Consider the following 19,131-nt stretch of genomic DNA (forward strand, 5'->3'; position numbering starts at 1 on the left):
GAGTTTATGTTTCCTGTAATGCATGTGCTTGGCATGCTGCTAATTTGAAGTACATATTTTCTTTTATCTTTAATCATTGTTATATCAAGTTACAAGACACACCACATTAATAAATGGAAGTTGTTGGAGCTAGGCGGTTCTTTAATGCACCTATGCACTAAAGAAAAATTTCAAAGTCAAGGAAAGAGAACAAGCAAAATAAAAAGGTTTGCATCTCCTATCAAAGTCTTAAATGTTTTTGTAAAACTGGTAGGATTTGGCTGGACTCCAGGTGCACACTGCAACCAATATGGCTATAAAGGTATCTTGTGATTTGGCTGCTTAGAGCCAATAGTAGCATTTTCAAATTACCCCGAGCGAATGCTACATGTTACCTGTGAGGAAGGTAGGTGGTAGTCAGCTCAATTTTGTGAGTTATTTCAAAGAAGGCTTGACACTCTGAGGTAGACATGGCATAAATGGCCAAATGTGGGCTGATGCTGTGTGTGGGGGATTTGAAAATAGGTGCTGTACTTGATGTGTTGGCATGGGGTAAATGCATCTAGGTACGGTAAGTAAGAGGGTGAAGACAACAGATCGCTGAGCAAAGTTTTGTAACTAAGTATTGTGTCCTGCATCCTTTGATCTATTCAGGCTCCCATTCTAGGCCACAGACTTGTGGTTTTGACTGCCCTAAATTCTACTTACTTGGCAAGTTGTTGCCAAGAGTTACCTGAGCTCTCGAGCTGCTGGTGAACTGAAAATTCTTACCTCTTGATAAAAATAGACTTTGTAAACAAAAACACACATGCTTCAACTGAGGTTTTAATGCATGATTGGTTTTGATGTGATCAGAATTTATGCTTGTCAATATTATGATTTCTTGCATACTTGTTTTTGCCAGGAAACGCCCCTAGTTGTTGCCTCTGAAAGGGAGCAGTCTGAAGCAGAGCAGAGGCGCCAGAAGCTTCTCACAGCGGACAGACAGCAGGTAATTAATAAGTGGATCCTCTCTTAATATGGGAGGCATGGGGATGGCATATGCAAGGTTTTGTACTAGGGACATTTACTCTCTTGAATTCATTCAGGGATTGTCATGTGCACCAGCATATTGCCCATCCACAATGTGGTTGGCAAAGGGTAGATTATATTCCTGGAAGCAGCATTGTCTTAGAGCTAAAAACACTTACAGGAAAGCCGTGGTTGAAGCACTGCCTGTTATTGATGCCCCCTCTTGCATGCAGGAGAATCTCGATGCGTTATTGAAGTGTGTCACTCAAGATGTTGGTTTCAGTCGAGACAGACCTGTTGCAGCTTGCATAATTTATAAATCCCTATTGCAATGGCGTTCTTTTGAAGCAGAGAGAACAAATGTTTTTGATCGGATCATACAGACAATCGGGACAGCTATTGAGGTATATGTTAATGTGCACTCCTCAAGTTCGAAGTTTTCATTGAAGACAGGTGTTACCCTGCCACCTTGCTTGAATGTTATTGGTCTGGACTTGTGAGGAATTGTCATAATTTCAAACAGAGGCCCTTTTCTCCAAGCTTTATGATAATTTATTTTGACATTTAGGACAATTTCAAATGTCCAGACTTTGGGTGAGGGGTATTTCTGGCCACCACCCGATGGGTTACCATGTGGTGTTCCCTCTTGTTGCTAGCCAATGAGTGACATGTGGTATATGGTGTTTTGTTTGACCCTTTCTTTGGCTGTCTGCAGAGCCAAGAGAATAATGACATTCTGGCATACTGGTTATCTAACACGTCAATGCTTCTTTTCCTTCTCCAACGCACTCTCAAAGCTAGTGGTGCAGGAGGTCTTGCCCAGCAGCGGCGCAGATCTTCTTCAGCTACTCTTTTCGGAAGGATGACACAGGTAAGAACTTATGACGTCTTTTGACAATCTGGTAAATCATTAGCTATTATTTTTCAGATGTGGGATGCTGTACTGGATGCCATGACACACTGGTGTCCAGAATATCAAGCCTTATGCACATAGTTTTATGTCAAGTTGATCTCATGTCAGAAGTGCAGGCTCTCTGTCAGGTGTTGGTGTGGGCACTTACATAGTTTTTCTGTAGGGATTTCGTTCCTCCCCTGCTAGTGGTGGCATATCTTTTGGTAATGGAGGAGTTATAGGTGGCTTAGATGCGCTGCGGCAAGTCGAGGCAAAATATCCTGCTTTGCTGTTTAAACAACAACTCACTGCATATGTGGAGAAGATTTATGGAATGATTCGAGACAACCTAAAGAAAGAAATAACACCTTTACTTGGGCTTTGCATCCAGGTTTGCAGACAGTTTAATTTGGTTTTAGCATTTTTTTTTGGTTTGTTTTATGCTTGCTATTGAAGAAATGATTTGAAAGTCTGGACGACTATCCCTTGAAGTGTAAATGGAGATTTTTCCAGTATTCTCTGCTCACAATTTGGGTGTCACAAAGTCTTGACAGTAGAATCCTGCATATGTAGTCATGTGATGTTTGCCAAATTTTAATAGGCATCAGAAACATTGCAGCACTAAACGCCTGTTGTTGGGGGGTATTTTGTTACCCTAGCAATCTGGTTGAATGCAAGTGCCTTATCCAACCTTCATATCACAAGTGTTTTATTAACTCTGCACACAGTACTGCTGAAGATCTTCTCATGGAAACATTCATCAAGATGGTATTGAGATCACCAATTTCCTTGCAGGCACCTAGAACTTCAAGGGCGACGTTAGGCAAAGCTGCATCAAGGTCTGTGCATGCCAGTAGTACAGCACAGCAGATATTGAGTAGTCATTGGCACAGCATCATTAAAAGCCTGAGCAGCTTGCTGAGCACTATGCGAGCTAATCATGTACAGACTGTTCACCCTCCTGATCCTGTTTCTTTTATCTCAAAGTATCGCTTCTGTGCCAGTCTTAAGTTGTATTGATCCCTCTTCTCTTTCAAACGTTTGCCTCAGGTGCCAGCATTTTTTGTCAGGAAGGTTTTTACTCAGATATTTTCTTACATAAATGTTCAGCTTTTCAACAGGTAAAGTCCATGAGGAACAGCGATTTTGCTAGCACTTAAATTTCATATGGTAAAATGTATTGGGATCATGCCATGCCTCTTGTTATTTCAGTCTTCTGTTGCGAAGAGAATGCTGCTCATTTAGCAATGGGGAGTATGTCAAGGCTGGTTTGGCAGAATTGGAACACTGGGTGTATGAAGCTTCTGAGGAGGTAACATCTTTTTTTGGGGGAGTGGGGGGCATTGGTTGAACCTTTACTGAGTGCAAGCTTATATGGGTTTTGCAGTATGCTGGCTCATCCTGGGATGAGCTGAAACATATAAGGCAGGCTGTGGGATTTTTGGTAAGTTACATTGTTCCCTTATTAACCAAACCCTCGGCTTTGCTGCTATAAAATTACCTTCTTTGGGTCAAGTTTCACATGCTTATAAAACTTTTCCTTGAGCGTTTGTTGATGTGAATGCTTCTTGGGTTGGGTTGTCAAGCAATCAAATATGCTTTAACCTTTTCATATCTTTGGCAGGTTATACATCAGAAACCAAAGAAATCACTGGACGAGATAACACATGATCTTTGTCCTGTGAGTGATGATTGTTAATTGCTGTTATAGGTTTAAAAAGGTTTTACTAATGTAATTCTTAACTCATGAGTTGTATTCTTTTGATGCAGGTTTTAAGCATACAACAACTTTATCGTATCAGCACTATGTACTGGGATGACAAGTATGGGACCCATAGTGTTTCTTCTGAGGTGAGGATGAAGATGAGAACAGTTATTACTCCAGTCGTATTGAATAGTAATAATGGTGGATGCTCATAGAAAACAATGGCTAGCTTGTTTGCAATTGTTTGGCAACAGAATTTCCTTGCAAACAATTAGATTGATTCATTTTGTTAAGTTTCACAGTGGATCAAAGCTTAGGATGATAAACATGATCATAAATACTAGTTGAAGATTAAGACCACCGCATAGATAAAACCTGGTTGTAGCAACTCCTCCAACTTTTGTTCCAGCCTTACCTCTGGAGACTTGCTGAGGCGATGAGGAACCTACTTGTTTTCTGCGGGGGGTTGGTTCCGAGCCTCAGAGAAGATCGATGTTACTGTGTCCTCCTAAGGAGATGGGGGTAGACGTGGGGGGCGGGGGGGGGGGTCGTCTCTCGTTAGAACAATCTTTGGAACTTGGCAAAGAGGGGTTTGTACTTTTATGGGGCATTGGTCTTGATATTATTGGACTGAATATAAATTACAGTATGTTTAGCACCCTTCTTAACATGCCATTTTCAATGAATGATGCGAGAGATCAGAGGAAATTTCTGGATGTTTGGTTCCCCTCTTTTAGAGTGACAAGAGGGTAACATTAGCCATAATTGAACAAGTGTCTATCCCAATCCAGTATTAGTTTATACTCATGGAACCATTTTATGTCCAATATATCACATCTACACCCGTGAACCTTGTTATGGGAAACGGGTGCCCAAGAGGGCTGAAACACGTTCCAAGGTAGGAAAGGAGCCGACGCGTTTCTGTCACGGAAATGTTTGAGCCACTAGGGGGAACATTTCGGATTGCTGTTTCCAGTACACCATGCATTTCAGAGTTTTTTCCACCAAGATCAACATGAATGTTTAAGAAAATGTCCATTTCATCAATTGATATTCATTTTATTCCCCTGATGTTCTCATAAACCTTAAAATTCATGTCATAATGTGATTACATGTGTGTACAACCAACCATGAACTTCATCACATCCGCATCCGTGTCCCAGTTTCCCTTGACTATGCCTGTAAGGGGAGGAACCACAAGAAATCACGCTCAAACTCTACTTGCTATATGTTAAGTTATGCATTCCCGCTACCGTTTGGTCAATGAAAGTCAACTCAAAACGAGCATGCCGAGCAACTTGCTTCATGATGATGTCCTCGGTGCTGCCACAGTCAAACAAGACAACAAACCTCTGCCACATACAAAGCCAAAGCATTTAAATATGTTATTTGACTCAAAATCGGAGAAAGTCCAGCTAACAAGGTACCAACTGTGGGTGCTAGAGTTGTCTCAAAGGTTGGAAAAGGTGCTAGAAATGAGGTGGCAGAGGTAGGTGAAGTAGGAGTAGTGGGCTGCTACTGTTACATGTGGCATAGCGGAAGTCTTCTTAACCATGATTAGGTGTGCGTTAACTGTTGATTATGGTGAGAGCAAGAAGAGAGAGAAAGAAAGAAAGAAAGAAAGATTGTATTAATGTCTCTCTCAGGCCAAAGAGAACTGGCCTATGAGACAAAACCATGTACAATGTATGTGGTATCTCTGAGGATCAGATGGTGCTCAGAGCAAGCATACACAGTACACTCGATGGGGTCCCAATCACCCACTTAAGGGCCCTTCCTCCGAAGAGAGTATTTGCTTGTATTGCTGCAACTGAATGAGTACAAATGAATGGGCTTGGCTTAGTGGTTTCCCAAGCTGTGTACATACAACTGTGCATAGGCGCCCTGTAGAGATGCTTGATGACCTGGGTTTTTTCTCTTCTCACAGAGGGCTAGAAAACCTACCTGTTTCCTCTTGCTTGTGTTAATGCTTCTCCTTGATGCATGGGGCTTAAGCACATGCCTTGGACTTTGAGGGATTTGTAGATGGGAGAGATGGTTTGCAAGGCACCTATAAATACAGCTTAAATATGCTGGTCGGCTAGCCCTACAAGCTGTTTTCAGTAAATTGGACAAAGTATGCAAAAAGTGCCCCCCCTGCGCCCCACCCCACCCCACCCCACCCCAACCCCCCTCCCTCCCCTCCTTCGCGCTTTTTTTCATGGCTGCCTTCCTTTGCCTAGTCCATAGCCCCTTTTTCCATGTATTGTGGGCACCCAATTCGGTGCCCATGGGTTGCATTTGACCCTGGCCCATAGCCCCTCAAAGCATAATTGATCATCCTTTACCTTGCTAGTCACATTGGATGGAAAGGGCTTTCGCACATGTAGACGTTGCTAATCCTAAATGACCTGAAAGGGCTTTCGCACATGTAGACGTTGCTAATCCTAAATGACCCCACCCCACCCCACCCCACACCACCCCAACCCCCCTCCCTCCCCTCCTTCGCGCTTTTTTTCATGGCTGCCTTCCTTTGCCTAGTCCATAGTCCCTTTTTCCATGTATTGTGGGCACCCAATTCGGTGCCCATGGGTTGCATTTGACCCTGGCCCATAGCCCCTCAAAGCATAATTGATCATCCTTTACCTTGCTAGTCACATTGGATGGAAAGGGCTTTCGCACATGTAGACGTTGCTAATCCTAAATGACCTGACCGGTAACCAGGTGCCCAACCACGGGCCTAACAAGTGCTTGGGCCACATGTACATCATTACAACTTGCAAGTGGATTAAATATGAGTTATAATTGTGGGGGACTTGCGTATAACTTGACTGGACCCTAGACCTGGCATCTGGTTTTTTCATGGGTTTCCCTCAGTATCGGGACAATGGGTTAATATTCCTGTACTGCCCCTTGTTGGTCCTGAGGGACAAACGATATACTAATGAATTCCCGTATCAATATTTGATGCTATACTCGTATGGAGGTAACGGAATATAGCGCAGTTTGGATGCCATCTAGGTCATTAGGGTTAAGTCTTGTCATGCCTGTGGTACAAGTCATATGTAACCCTCTTTGCAAGATGTAACATTGTACAGGCCTATTGGACACTTATTAGACCTATGGTCGAAGTGTGTGGGACAACCAAGTCCATTGTCAAGTCTTTGTCAAAGTCCCAGGCAAATTTGTCATGCCTTGTGTAAAAGCCATATTGTGATACTAGCAATGATCATTTTGGGGCCATGGTGGCTGTGGACAGCCCGTAGGCACCAGGACCTAAAAGGGGCAACGGGTATTGTCTGGTTAAGTGGGATCTTAAGAGACCAAAACGGGGCGCCCATCTCTGGTGGGACATAAAGTACCATGTGGAAGTGTGCCCTAGGCACACCTTTTCATGGGGGTGCTTTTTGCCAACCCTAGCCACATCCATGTACCATATATATAGGGGCTTCGGGGGCATGTACCATATATATTTAGGGGCTTCGGGGGCTGAGATCTTGCCATAGCCTATATGTGGAGCAATCTATTCTCAGCCAAAGGGCATCAAGGAGAGGAAAACACCTGGCGGCTTTTGTGCATGTTAACGCATCTCCGAGGAGCGTTCGGGGAAGCAGCAGGATGGCTACTTGGGACAGCAAATACACCTCTTTGGGGTGGCCCAAAAGAATTTACAACAGGTACAGTTCAGTCCCACACAGTGAACAGCAAGTAAGTCATTTTATAGTCTTCATCTTTCCAGGGCAATCTAGCAAATACACTGACCAGCGGTGGGGGACCTTGAGAGTGTTAGTGGGACAGCGAGCCTTTGTTGATGACTTTTGATGGTAGCGTTTTGCTCCAAGGTTGTGAGATATCAAAACATGCATCCTATGTAGGACCCCTATGACTAGGTCGGTCAGCCCTACAGCCTTTCATGGCAGCCTATTTCTCCACCATTTCGGGACTTGGACATGTGGATCTACACATTTGACTGCCCAAAATCTGTCCTTACTGCCCATGCTTGGTGCTTGCAAATATTCCTTGTGTCCATATGGCTGCCCGGATGCTGATCATTTCAACCCATGGTCACCATGAAACTAGTTTTGGTGGCTATGAAACTCGTTTTACGTTTCAATGTTGAAACATTTCATGTGCATATTGAAACCATATCGTTTCATGTGGGGAAAAAGGTTGTGATTTTGTGTGCTTTTTATCTTTTTTTTTAAAATATTTTTTTTCTCTTTCCTTCTTTCATCATATTTGTTCTTTTCTCTTCTCTTTTGTATGTCTTATTTGTTTACTGATGATAAATATGCTAGTATCATCTTATAACTATTGGCTAGTACCTTCACATTTTATGTATATGATCATTTCGGTCCAACATTTCACTGTCCACCTACCTGGTGTTGAAACGTTTTGTTCCAAAATAAATCGTTTCAGCATTGTTTTGTTTCAATAGTGAAACGTTTCGCGGTGACCTTGTTTTAGCCCTATTCAGACTTTGTACTTGACTATGCCCAGCACCCAACACTTGCCCTAATAATCATTTTGGGACCTGGACATTTGTACAAAGAATAATCCAAGCGGGTTGCATACTTATGAGACACAATGCATGACTTGGCACCCTTAGACTTAGACTTAGACCTAGACGTAGATGGCAACTGTTAGAAAGTACCCTTACCCCACGGTTACCTGAATACAACAAAACTAGATGTGAGAGAGTTTGCGAGTGAGGCGGCCAGACACAAGCTGCCTAAAGGGCCAAATTAAACCAAAATCCACATGTTGTTGGCTCATCACCCTGCTATATGCACACCACTGGTTTTATATAGGCCTTGTAGTCTATTAATAGCCGTGGCTTCATGAGGTTGTCAAGTATGTCTTGCATTAATCAATTTTTATGCCAGCGTGATGTAATAAATACTTATCAAAACCTGTAGCCTGTACATTTGAAGGATATAACAATCCTACTACCTGTTTGTGAAGTTGAGGCTTTAGGAGGTTCCTTAGCAAATGTGTGTGTGGGAAAAGGTTTGCTGGATGGCCTTGTGGAGAGATCAGGTAAGGGGGTGGGATTCAGCATTTAAGCTAGGTAGGGTTTCAATTTTGGACAAGGTGCTGTATACCTAGCATAACAGGTAGGATCTAGCTCATGGTGTAGGTGAAAGGCTAGAACGTGTGAAGCGAGAGTGGAGACAGTATAGAATGTAATAGGCTGATTGTGATTTGTCCTCTCTCAGATTCTAAATCAGGAGTTTATATTATATGAGGAGCGTTGCATTTTGTGTCCATTTTGATTGAAACTTCTATTCTTATGGGTCAGTCAACAAGACTAGTTTGGTTTAGCATTTTTGTATCCTTCATTTTAACACTTGTTGTGTTTACCAGGTTATTGCCAATATGAGGGTTTTGATGACAGAAGATTCAAACAATGCAGTGAGCAACTCTTTCTTACTGGATGATGACTCAAGGTTTGTAAAAACTTCACATAGTAGTCTCAAATATGGATTATAGTATGTTGGCTTGAAGGTCTAGATCTTGTACACATATGCTTGTGTGTGTGATGTTGGAAGATTTTTTTGTCTTAGTATGTCTTAGTACTCTTTATTCTGTTTTTGGTTGCAGCATTCCCTTTTCTGTGGATGATATATCAAAGTCAATGCCAGACGCTGACCTATCTGATGTCGACCCACCTGCTGTTCTTCGAGAAAATCCTGGTTTCTTCTTCTTGCAGACCCAAGCAGCGTGATCGAGCCTAGAATCAGATGCCCAGACTCGCCATTTTTTCAAGAGTTTGGAATCTACTGCATAACCCCATCTCCTGCAGTCACTTGTAAAATGATTGTAAAATAGCAGGCACTTGTAGTTGTTGCTCAACCTTCCCAATGGCTCTCAACCCTTCCACAATCCTTCTCTCATTTTTTTGTCATGATCATAGAGCTCAGTTATTCTTTATTCTCTGGTCCATCCATACGATCAATTAGATGGTGTTTACTTTCAAATTTATTTTCTGATTCCATTGATGAGCTATTGGCAGTTTCAAATGGAGCAAAGAGCATTGGCAAGGTGGTCAAGTCACACGTGCAAGGGCCCGTGCTGACTAAAGGTTGCTGCTGGGTTGACTTTGGATAGTGCCTGCAGGCTGACCAGACCGACCTGGTTTGTTCTGGCTCAAGTTTTGCATTTGTACATTTTACTACGCAGATTATATCTTGAAAGCTTTTGAGGGCCTTTTGCCACAGATTCTTTAGAGATGAATGAGTTGTGTAACAGATATCACCAACTCACATCTGTATATATCTTTTACATGTCTTCTCATCATAGTGGATGAGATTTTGACATCTCTTTGTAAATTTTTTTATAAATGAAAGAAAGTTGGTATTTATTCTTCAATACATGACCAGATCTATGGGCTCAGCTGAAAAGCTCTTGCTCCAGGTGCTAGCAGTTGTGTGTGATGCTGGTAACGTGTTTGCCTGGATCTTGTCCTAGTGAGTTTGTTTTTTTGACAAAACACAAGCTTCTTCTTAAGAAGCCTGTGGATTCGGATTGCTTGGTGCCAGGTATGTAGTTGATACGTGTGGGTGTACATTGCATCCCTCAATTGTCTCATGTTGTATTTAAGTTTGGCTCTCCCCTGGCATAGAGGATGTTGTTTGCTCGTTTTATGGCAACAGTCTCCAGGGAGTTAGTTCCTTGCACATGTAGAGACTCGGGATTGGTGAAGTGCAAGGTGATTTTAAATGATGATTTGTTTTGCTCGTTTGTTTCAACGATTGAAGTTCAAATGTGTGCGGGCCAGGCACATGCGTTCGTGAAGGGGAGTTGGAAGATTTTGGCTGTTTTCAATAAAGATGCTCTGATTTTAGCATTATTTTAGGCGTTACAGAGGGTGATTTGGCCTAGTAAGCTATGGATGATACTATCCTTTTTTTTGGGGGGGGAGTTATAATAGGCCCATTCCTTTTGAAGGAATTTATACTGAAAGCTTGTGAGTATTTCCAGGCTAAAGAAAGTACAGTGGGCATGCTTTTGCCTGTGCATGCAAAGCTTGGGAGCGTTGTGGGTTTGTATACACTTGAGTTGGCCAAGCAATGTATACACGTGAGTTGGCCAAGTAATGTCTATGGTGCAATCTATAAGCACTTTTTAAGTGCTATTAAAACACATCCAAACGAAGTGTAGTGTGTCAACACTGCAAATGCATCCAAATGACGTGTTTTTTTGTTAATTTGTGTACAATTTCATGGAATTGTAGCATAAAGTCTGAAAGATGACATGCTCCTTATTTTCCCTCTATATTTGCTGAAATATTTGGCTTGCTTTTCCTCAACTAAGAGTGTCTTCTTACGTGTGGCATGGCCTTGCATATGGGTCTGAAGAACTGCAGATGGTTTTGCGACAACCAGCTCCAATTTCCATATCATGTCTAACATGGCTGGACGCAATTTATACTTCTCGGCATGTGCATGTGCAGCACCCAAAAGAAGATCCTCGTACACTCCCACTTAAATTCATGCATCCGCAGCACATTTGGTTCCTTGTGCACCTGAAAGTGTTGGGGATACATATGATAGTTTTTCCTCTCTAGTTTGTACCTCTGGAGTCGAAGGTATACCTGTGGCCATGATTTGATTTTGCACACCCATCTCTAGTCTTGTCAGCACAGTCCGGATGCTGTCTGGACTCAAGTCCAGACATACGGAAGCTGATTGAGACAGCTCCTACAGATTGGTGCAGTGCCAACCACCACCTTATTGCAGTGGGTACAGTCGGATAGCATGGCTGGAAGATGATGGCGGGGTGCATTCAAATAGAGCTGTCCAACTTGCTTAATCTGTGAATAGTATAGCTAGAGTTAAGAAAGGTTATTCTTGCTATAACCGTGTCTAGCTGTGAGCAGCTAGTTGGTATGATGAGGTTGTTTAATTAGCTTGGCAGCTGGAATTGACGTTGAATTAGGGTCCTAGACTAAAATATTCATCATTTTAAGCTGCACATTTTATGACGAGTTTTTTTTGAATGAAGGGAAGTTCCACATCGGATCCTAGTAGGGAAATTAAGCTCATGTGATTTGTATTGGTTTTTTTGGCGAATACTGCTCTGAGTTGTCCTGATACTGTGAAGGCAATGCTATCTGAGTTTTTTTTGGCGAATACTGTGAAGGCAACGCTATCTGAGTTGTCCTGATAATCGATATAAAAAGGTGGTGAAGAAATAATGCCAATTGTCTTTCATGTCATAAGTAATTGAATTGTTAAACCCTCTCTCATAGGATGTGCAGTTTTGATGGGCACTAAAAAATTTTGTTGAGATAGTGCACATGCATGCAGGTGCAAAATTAAATGCATCATTCTGCGCATTGAAATTTATTCCTTTCTGGGAATGGTTAGTACTGTAACTTTTGACACAGCCGTTAAAACAACTTCGCGATGAATTTTTGAATTTTTGCTTGGAAAACATGTGGTCGTGCCTCATTGGGGGAGGGTTATTATGTAGTGTAAACTAACTGAACAGGTGCTTACTGGTATACATTTGGGAGGTATTATTCCTGGACCCCAACCACTTAGGCAGCTTGAGTTAATCAATCCTCGGACACGACCCAAATGATGCTGCAGCCCCGTTGCAGCCCGAGACGATAGAGGTTAGAGAAGATCTGGTTGTGCCTAGAAAGCGTACTCCTAGACAAAGAACACGCGCTGTTCCCCACACCTTTACCCCACCATCACACACAACACATGCTGTTTCCCACACTTTTACCGCAAAAAACCCTGACCCTTACTGGGCTAGAGGGGGGAGAGAAACTTCGTCCCCCCCGAACTTAGTTGATCGCCGCAACTCATATAACACACATGTAGGCACCCACACAAGAGGTTATCTGATGCCGTCTCTTTTGACTCCCTAGACCTACATACATAACTGGGACACATGCAAAGTGCCATCATCTCTCTCCTTTAGGAGATCCCATCGAGTCACATTAACCCATTGGACATGTTGTCATGCCAATAAGAGGTCGCCACCATGGGTTCTATCCCCATACTTATGACTCCACAAGGTTGGGTGGTTTCTACTATCCTCACCTGATGGGATAACACCCAGCTTCATAGGAGAATTCACTGAATGCATGTTCAGAATGGCAAGGGAAATAGGGAGGGGGGTTTTAATGGCACTCGCCCCAACAACACTAGCTCCTAGGGTCCAGAACAAGGAGCGTCAAAACCCCAAAGAAGGCAGCCAGTTCACATATCAAAACTCATAAGAAAATTTAAGGGAAGTGGGTATCCTATTCCACAATTGGAAACGTTTAACCAAATTTGTGAAGCCTTTGGTCAAGTAGCTTTTAAATTAACCTTGGGACAAGGCTAGCTTTTATGCCATAAAAGGTATTTTCTCGATCCTTATGACCATAGGGCTCCACCTCACTACTTTCTACACCCAGTGGTATATTGCCCACCTCCACCTCCACCTCCACCTCCACCTCCACCATACGCATCTCCACCCCACCAGTAGTAGAATTTACTGTAGGCATGTTAGAAAGGCTTTGCGAATTTGGTTAAACATTTATAGGATTCCTAATTCTCCCAGATTTGCTCATGAGTTTTGATATTTGAACTAGCCTTGTTCTTTGGGCTTTTAGTGCCCCCTTATTTTTTGGGCTTCTAGCGTCCTAAGAGCTGCTCGGGCAAAACCCTCGTACCTATTTCCCTCAACGTTGGTCATGAACAGGACCAAGTTTAAATTAACCTTGGAGGGGACAATGCTTTGGATGACTAAGGCCAAAGGGCAAGGCCAGCTTTAATGCCCTAAAACTCACATTTACTTTTGGATTTATATGCAAAGGGATAAGATGGAGTCCCATTGACCAGCTCTACAATGTCAAGCAGCACGATGGTGAATTTGTAAGAGATTACATTGCTAGAGGGTGAGATATCTTTACTCAAGGGGGTGAAGAGAGAAAGAGATTTGATGATGAAAGGTTGATTGGAAGGGCTTAAGGATTTGACACTTCATAATTTACTTTATGGCCAAAAACATCTTCGAGCAACTTAGTTGAGAGGTATAATAAATTTTGATGGGAACTTCATGGATGTAAAACAATGTCAGCTCATGAGCACCCAAGAAAGATGGGAACCACTTCGATGGAAAACCTATTGAGGATGAAATACAAAGGAAATTTGTGTGGAAGGCTTAGTAATTGTGAGCGATCCGAAGGGTCACCTACTTGTGTACCCAACAGAGACATGGTTTGTTGTGATGTGTGCCACCGAAACCATACAAGCATGCCCTAGGTGAGTGAGTGGGGTTCATTTAGTCAATTTCCCTGAATACAGTCACCAATATGCAAGGAAGGAGAAGAGTGGCTGGCAACTTCTAGGAACTCTCAAGCCCCTGAGCAATCAAGGGCCGCTACCTCACAGGAGGAAACAATGGAAAGAAAACCCTCATTGAGGAGCCAAATGCGGAGAGCCATGGGCACGGGTAAAGGCGACAACCGAGTCACCATACAAAGTGAATGAGGAGAGGATACTACCATAAAAGCTTTTCATCTTCATCATCTTCTCAAGATTATGATTGTGAAACCTAAGCTGGCCACTAAAAGCGAGGCATCATCTGCATCATATTGCTTGAATAATATCCCAATCTTATAGAAGTGAAAAGTTAGTTGAAAGCCACCCAAGAAGTGAAAAGTTGGTTGGACGCCACCCAATCGTAAAAAAGGGGATATCGACCAATAAGAGACATGCCTATGTTACATATCATCAAATTTTGAATTTGAATTTTGGAGGGAAAACTTTCTCTCGTATCTTATACCAAAACCCTCTCATGTGAGAAAAGTGGAAAGAGACCAATGAGAGACACGCCTATGTTACATACACCATCAAAATTTGAATTTGAATTTTGGAGGGAATGTTGGTGTTAGTATCATCACTAAGAAATGTAGGGAGACTTGAGAAAAAATCTCCAATGAAAGAGACCAATCTTGTGGTCAAGTTTGTGGATGCTACCATTGCAAGACCAACATGCCTCCTCTAGTGTGAGGTTCCATCACACCTTTGTTGTGATAAATTACACTCAACACTCGTGTTCCTATGACATCATCTGAGGATGCCCATACATGAGAGCAACTTGCTTGGTTGAAAGATGAGATCATATCCTTGGGAAGGTACATACCATGAGTGGAGGGCTATTGGGAGAGGAACCAAATATAAGTGTTAGATCCACTATAGTCAACGTGTTCATCGAACATTGCAACAAGTCATGGAAGATAGGCTAGAAGACCTTGAATTTGTACTTCTCCCTTAGTTTGAAGACTCTAAGAATTGTATTCATACCTTGGCCACCATGGATATTCTTACAATTTCTCAGTCCGCACATCACAAAAGAAATACAGCCTTAGTAGCAGATGCTAAAAAAGAAGCGAAGCTTAACTTGGTTGAAATTGTGAAATTGGATGGCCTTAGACTTGTTCTTGAGCATTACAAAAACGTATAATATGAGAGAGCGTTGATAAAACAAAGAATCTTTGTGATGGAGGGCGTAGAATATCACAGGATGGATCGGGTGAGGATCCTAAGCTAGTTTTCATTACAAAAAACCTCACGCCATATGAGGAGAAAGATCTCACCGCATTGTTGAAAGAGTTTGAGGATTGCTTTGCCTAGAAGTATGCTTATTATGAAGGTGTATCACCGAAAAACACATCGTGTTATGGAGAGGGCAAAGCAAGGCTAGTGAAATAGAGATTGTATTCTATAAATCCCTAAGCACTCTTAGTTGGTCAAAGATTTTAAAAGCTCATAGATGTGGGATTCATCAATAAAGCATATCGAGTTTCTCTACTAATACTGATAGTCATTAAGAAGAATGGTAAAGTATATGTGTGCAATAACCTCAAGAACATTGATGCCACCATGGTGAAGGATACGTATGCGCATTTACCGATCTAAAATCTCTGAGTTAAAAATGCCGAGCTAAAATTTTCCACATGCATTAATTCATATATTTATCCAATAAATTACACAACATACTAGAAAAAAGGGTTGGTGGGGATACATGTTCAATAGAATTTCTTGGCATGGCCTCCTGTATAAGCACACATCACCTCCATATCCTCCCTATTTACTCGTAGAAAGTACCTAGGGAAAAGTCCCTAGCATGGCTATGTTCTCCATTACATTACCATGAGCTCCTTTTTCTCTCTACTTTCACCTTAGGCAAAGTACTTAAGGAGGAGTCCCTAAGATAGCAAGATCTCGTCTACATGCACATGAACTAGGATAACATGGTGTTAAAGAAGTAAAGCCCAAGTACTTTCTCTAGAGAAAGTACTTGGGATAGCTTGTGAAAGAAGGCAAGCCCAAGTACTTTTGCTAGCGAAAGTACTTGGGACAATTTTTAAAATTGCCCCATAACTCTCACATCTAATGTCCAAATATAGTCATCCAACCACTCAAATCAAAGGAAAAATGCCATTTGAGCGTATTCAATAGGTTAAATCTTACAAAAAGAAAACATGATTTACCTATGAATTTTAAAAAATAAAGATCTAGATCTACAATTGGATAAGTTTAAAAGCTATTTCTTATGCTTTTTTCAGTGACATTACTTAAGTCTATCCTACTACGTATCTAGGGATGATCTCCTGTACAAATCTATGAACTCTTTGTCCTGCCTACTTTTGTTGATTAAGTGTGTGGAGAGGAGTCTCTTACATGGGCATGATCTCCTTTACATATGCCTACATTCACGTGTCTTAAATCCACCAATCTCTCTCCATACCACCCTCACATGTAACTCCTAATATTCAGTTGTGCTTGTTTTCTAGCCATCATGTAATATCAATGTTTCTTTCTTGGAATGTAAAAAAATACATAATTTAATAATATATCCATATTTCTTGGATAACCATGTTGGTGGGATCATGTGATTTTTCTTAAAAAGTTAGTAATTGCTCCTCTTTTGTGATACCTTAGCTTGGGAGCTCATGGGTTTTAGCTCAAAAAATGGTAGATCCCATGAAGAACGACCATCTATCGTCCTACACATAACATATGTGCTTGAAAGATAAGCAATCAAAGAAGCTTACATCTTTGTAGATATGTTTCTAGGTGATCACATCAAGTGATGATAGACTTGATAGACCATCACAAGGTAATCTTTGTGATAGAATAGGTTGTATATTTACAAGGATATGCCCTTTGGCTTTGTGAGAGAATAGTATATATGCTTATAAGGACATGCCCTTTGGATTAACCAACACACATAGAGAACATTCCAATGACTCATGTGCATAGCTTTACAACAAGGAGAAGCTACAAGAGTTACTTAAAGTTTTCGTGGACAACCTCTATGTCAACTCCATGTGGAAAAGCACATCTTTACCACCTAAGAAAGGTGTTTGAGAGTTGTACCAAATGTCTTTTCACATTTCTTTACCACCTAAGAAAGGTGCTTGAGAGTTGTACCAAATGTCTTTTCACCTCTGTTGGAATGCCAATGCTAAGTAAAACATGAAGTAATCTTGGGACACATTGTCTCTAACAATGAAATTTCAATAGAGGACAATAATGTCAAGCTAGTCCTTAAGCTACCACATCCCACCATTTTCAAGAGTAACACTTCATGGAAGGTTACTATAGATGGTTTATCTTTCTATGTTATGCTGACATAGGTAGACCTATGTACCAAATTTTAGTGGACATAAGAGTGACAAAGAGTGTGTGAAACACTCAAATGAGCTTTGGAAAGTGTGTCGATAATGAGGCCTTCCAATTTGAATATCATTTCTCATGTACACATTGATACATTTGCATTTACTACATGCTAGCACAACATGGCTTTCCTAGTAAGTTTCTTTACTCACATTAGTTGAATGATGTAGACTAAAATTATACCACAATTGAGAGGGAAGGGTTAGTTTATGCAATAGAACGTATTGCCATTATGTTTTAGCGCGCAAATTTGTGTTCTGTATAGCTCATCAAGCCCTTATTTACCTTGTCAACAAGGCATGTGTAATCGAAAGGATCACAAGATGAATTTTGATCCTTATGGAGTTCTACTTCACATTGCTATGCCCAAAGGATCACAACATGTTGATCATTTATCATGTATAACTAATGGGTGTGCTTGATACTCATGCCTTGTTTTGCACAAGTTCAGATCTTATTTGTTGGTGGCTTTCTACTAGTGAGACGGTGTTGCCTTGTTGCCAACGTCGAGGTTGGTGTATTAGTGGGATGGTGCCAACATGTCCAACTTGTCATCCAGGACAACATTGTGACATGTGAAGGGTTTTTCAAAGCAAAACATGATAAAGGATGTGACGTGAACCATGTTATCAATCAAGACTCTCAATGATCTAATGTGAGCATCATTAACAAGCCTAGTGTTGGATAATGTTGAACAAGATCGAGTTTTTGAAATTTGGAAGGATGCAAAGGAACATAGGATCTATGATGTTTGATTTTTGTAGAATGGCATGATAAAATTATTCTTAGATTTCTTTTCTTGTTATGTCTTTTCCCACTTTTGAGTGAATTTCAATCATGTATCGAATGAAGTATAAACTCCATGATATTATTTATTTCATTATATTTTAATATCAAAACCTAGTATTTCATTTATAGACATATTGGTTAGTGCAATGCAACTCTCAATAGATCCATCAATACATGGCCTACCATTTTTGGATTCATTACTTTGACTTGTTGCATCTTTCTTTTCAAATGGGGAGAAGAAAATGCTCATTATTTGATTAATGGACTACCCTATGAAAAGCTTATTCACCTTGATAGAGGTCATGCCTCGTCTCAAAAGGGTAGTTGATAGAGTAAATGTGCAAATGAGGTCAAGGTGGAATCATGAGATGGTGTGTCAAAAAAGATGAATGCACCTTAGTTCTAGATAAAGCACTATGGGGTAGTGGGTGTACATTTCACAGCTAACACATGCCCAAAATGTTCTCCAAGTTGTGGCCCTACCTACTCTGGTCAGGAAATTTAATTTGTGAAAAGATGTATTGAATGCTTCACCATAATCCAACAAAAGGAAAGAATGTTCCTAACTCCAATCATTTCTCTATGACATTTTGGAAAATGGGATATTTATTAACTTTGTCGGACCCATCGATCCAAAAACTAGGGGTACCTAAGCACCAGATACATCATTGTTACCGCACAAACTATTCCAATAAGTGGGTTAAGGAAAAAGTGACATAGAAGGCATGTGGATGATCCAGAACCAAGTTTCTGTATGAGTACATTATCACTAGATTTGGATGCCCTCTGGAACTAATAAGGGACACACTTCATAGATGTAGGTATGGTCTTCCTCCTAAAATAGTTCTTGGTTACTCTCATTGAAAGCCATATCCTTATTACCCAAGATGAAGGTATGGCCTTCCTCATAAAATAGTTCTTGGTTACTCTCATTGAAAGTCAGATCCTTATTACCCAAGATGAAGGTATGGCCTTCTTCATAAAATAGTTCTTGGTCATTCATTGAAAGTAATATCTTTATTACCCCAAGTTGAGAGCATCAACAAGATCATTTGTGCTTTCTTGACTAAGACTTTAGATTCTAA

The 19,131-nt window shown here is 41.2% G+C and overlaps 1 protein-coding gene across 1 annotated transcript in view; it reads left to right on the plus strand.

Annotated features, from left to right (window-relative positions):
- The window catches only part of LOC147641661 (myosin-9-like), a 74,705-nt gene extending 64,767 nt beyond the window's left edge, over positions 1-9,938 (plus strand). Inside the window, exons 28-39 of the mRNA XM_086797936.1 lie at positions 884-970; positions 1,224-1,394; positions 1,706-1,861; positions 2,067-2,273; positions 2,678-2,824; positions 2,933-3,003; positions 3,095-3,194; positions 3,270-3,326; positions 3,507-3,563; positions 3,653-3,733; positions 8,934-9,016; positions 9,171-9,938. Coding sequence (XP_086654062.1) covers positions 884-970; positions 1,224-1,394; positions 1,706-1,861; positions 2,067-2,273; positions 2,678-2,824; positions 2,933-3,003; positions 3,095-3,194; positions 3,270-3,326; positions 3,507-3,563; positions 3,653-3,733; positions 8,934-9,016; positions 9,171-9,294 — 1,341 coding nt within the window. The 3' untranslated portion in view covers positions 9,295-9,938. The remainder of the gene's footprint in view (positions 1-883; positions 971-1,223; positions 1,395-1,705; positions 1,862-2,066; positions 2,274-2,677; positions 2,825-2,932; positions 3,004-3,094; positions 3,195-3,269; positions 3,327-3,506; positions 3,564-3,652; positions 3,734-8,933; positions 9,017-9,170) is intronic.
- Positions 9,939-19,131: the final 9,193 nt, after the last annotated feature.

The sequence above is a fragment of the Cibotium barometz genome, chromosome 1, assembly GCF_041138505.1.
Source record: "Cibotium barometz isolate CiBa-2024 chromosome 1, ASM4113850v1, whole genome shotgun sequence".
Lineage (NCBI taxonomy): Eukaryota > Viridiplantae > Streptophyta > Polypodiopsida > Cyatheales > Cibotiaceae > Cibotium > Cibotium barometz.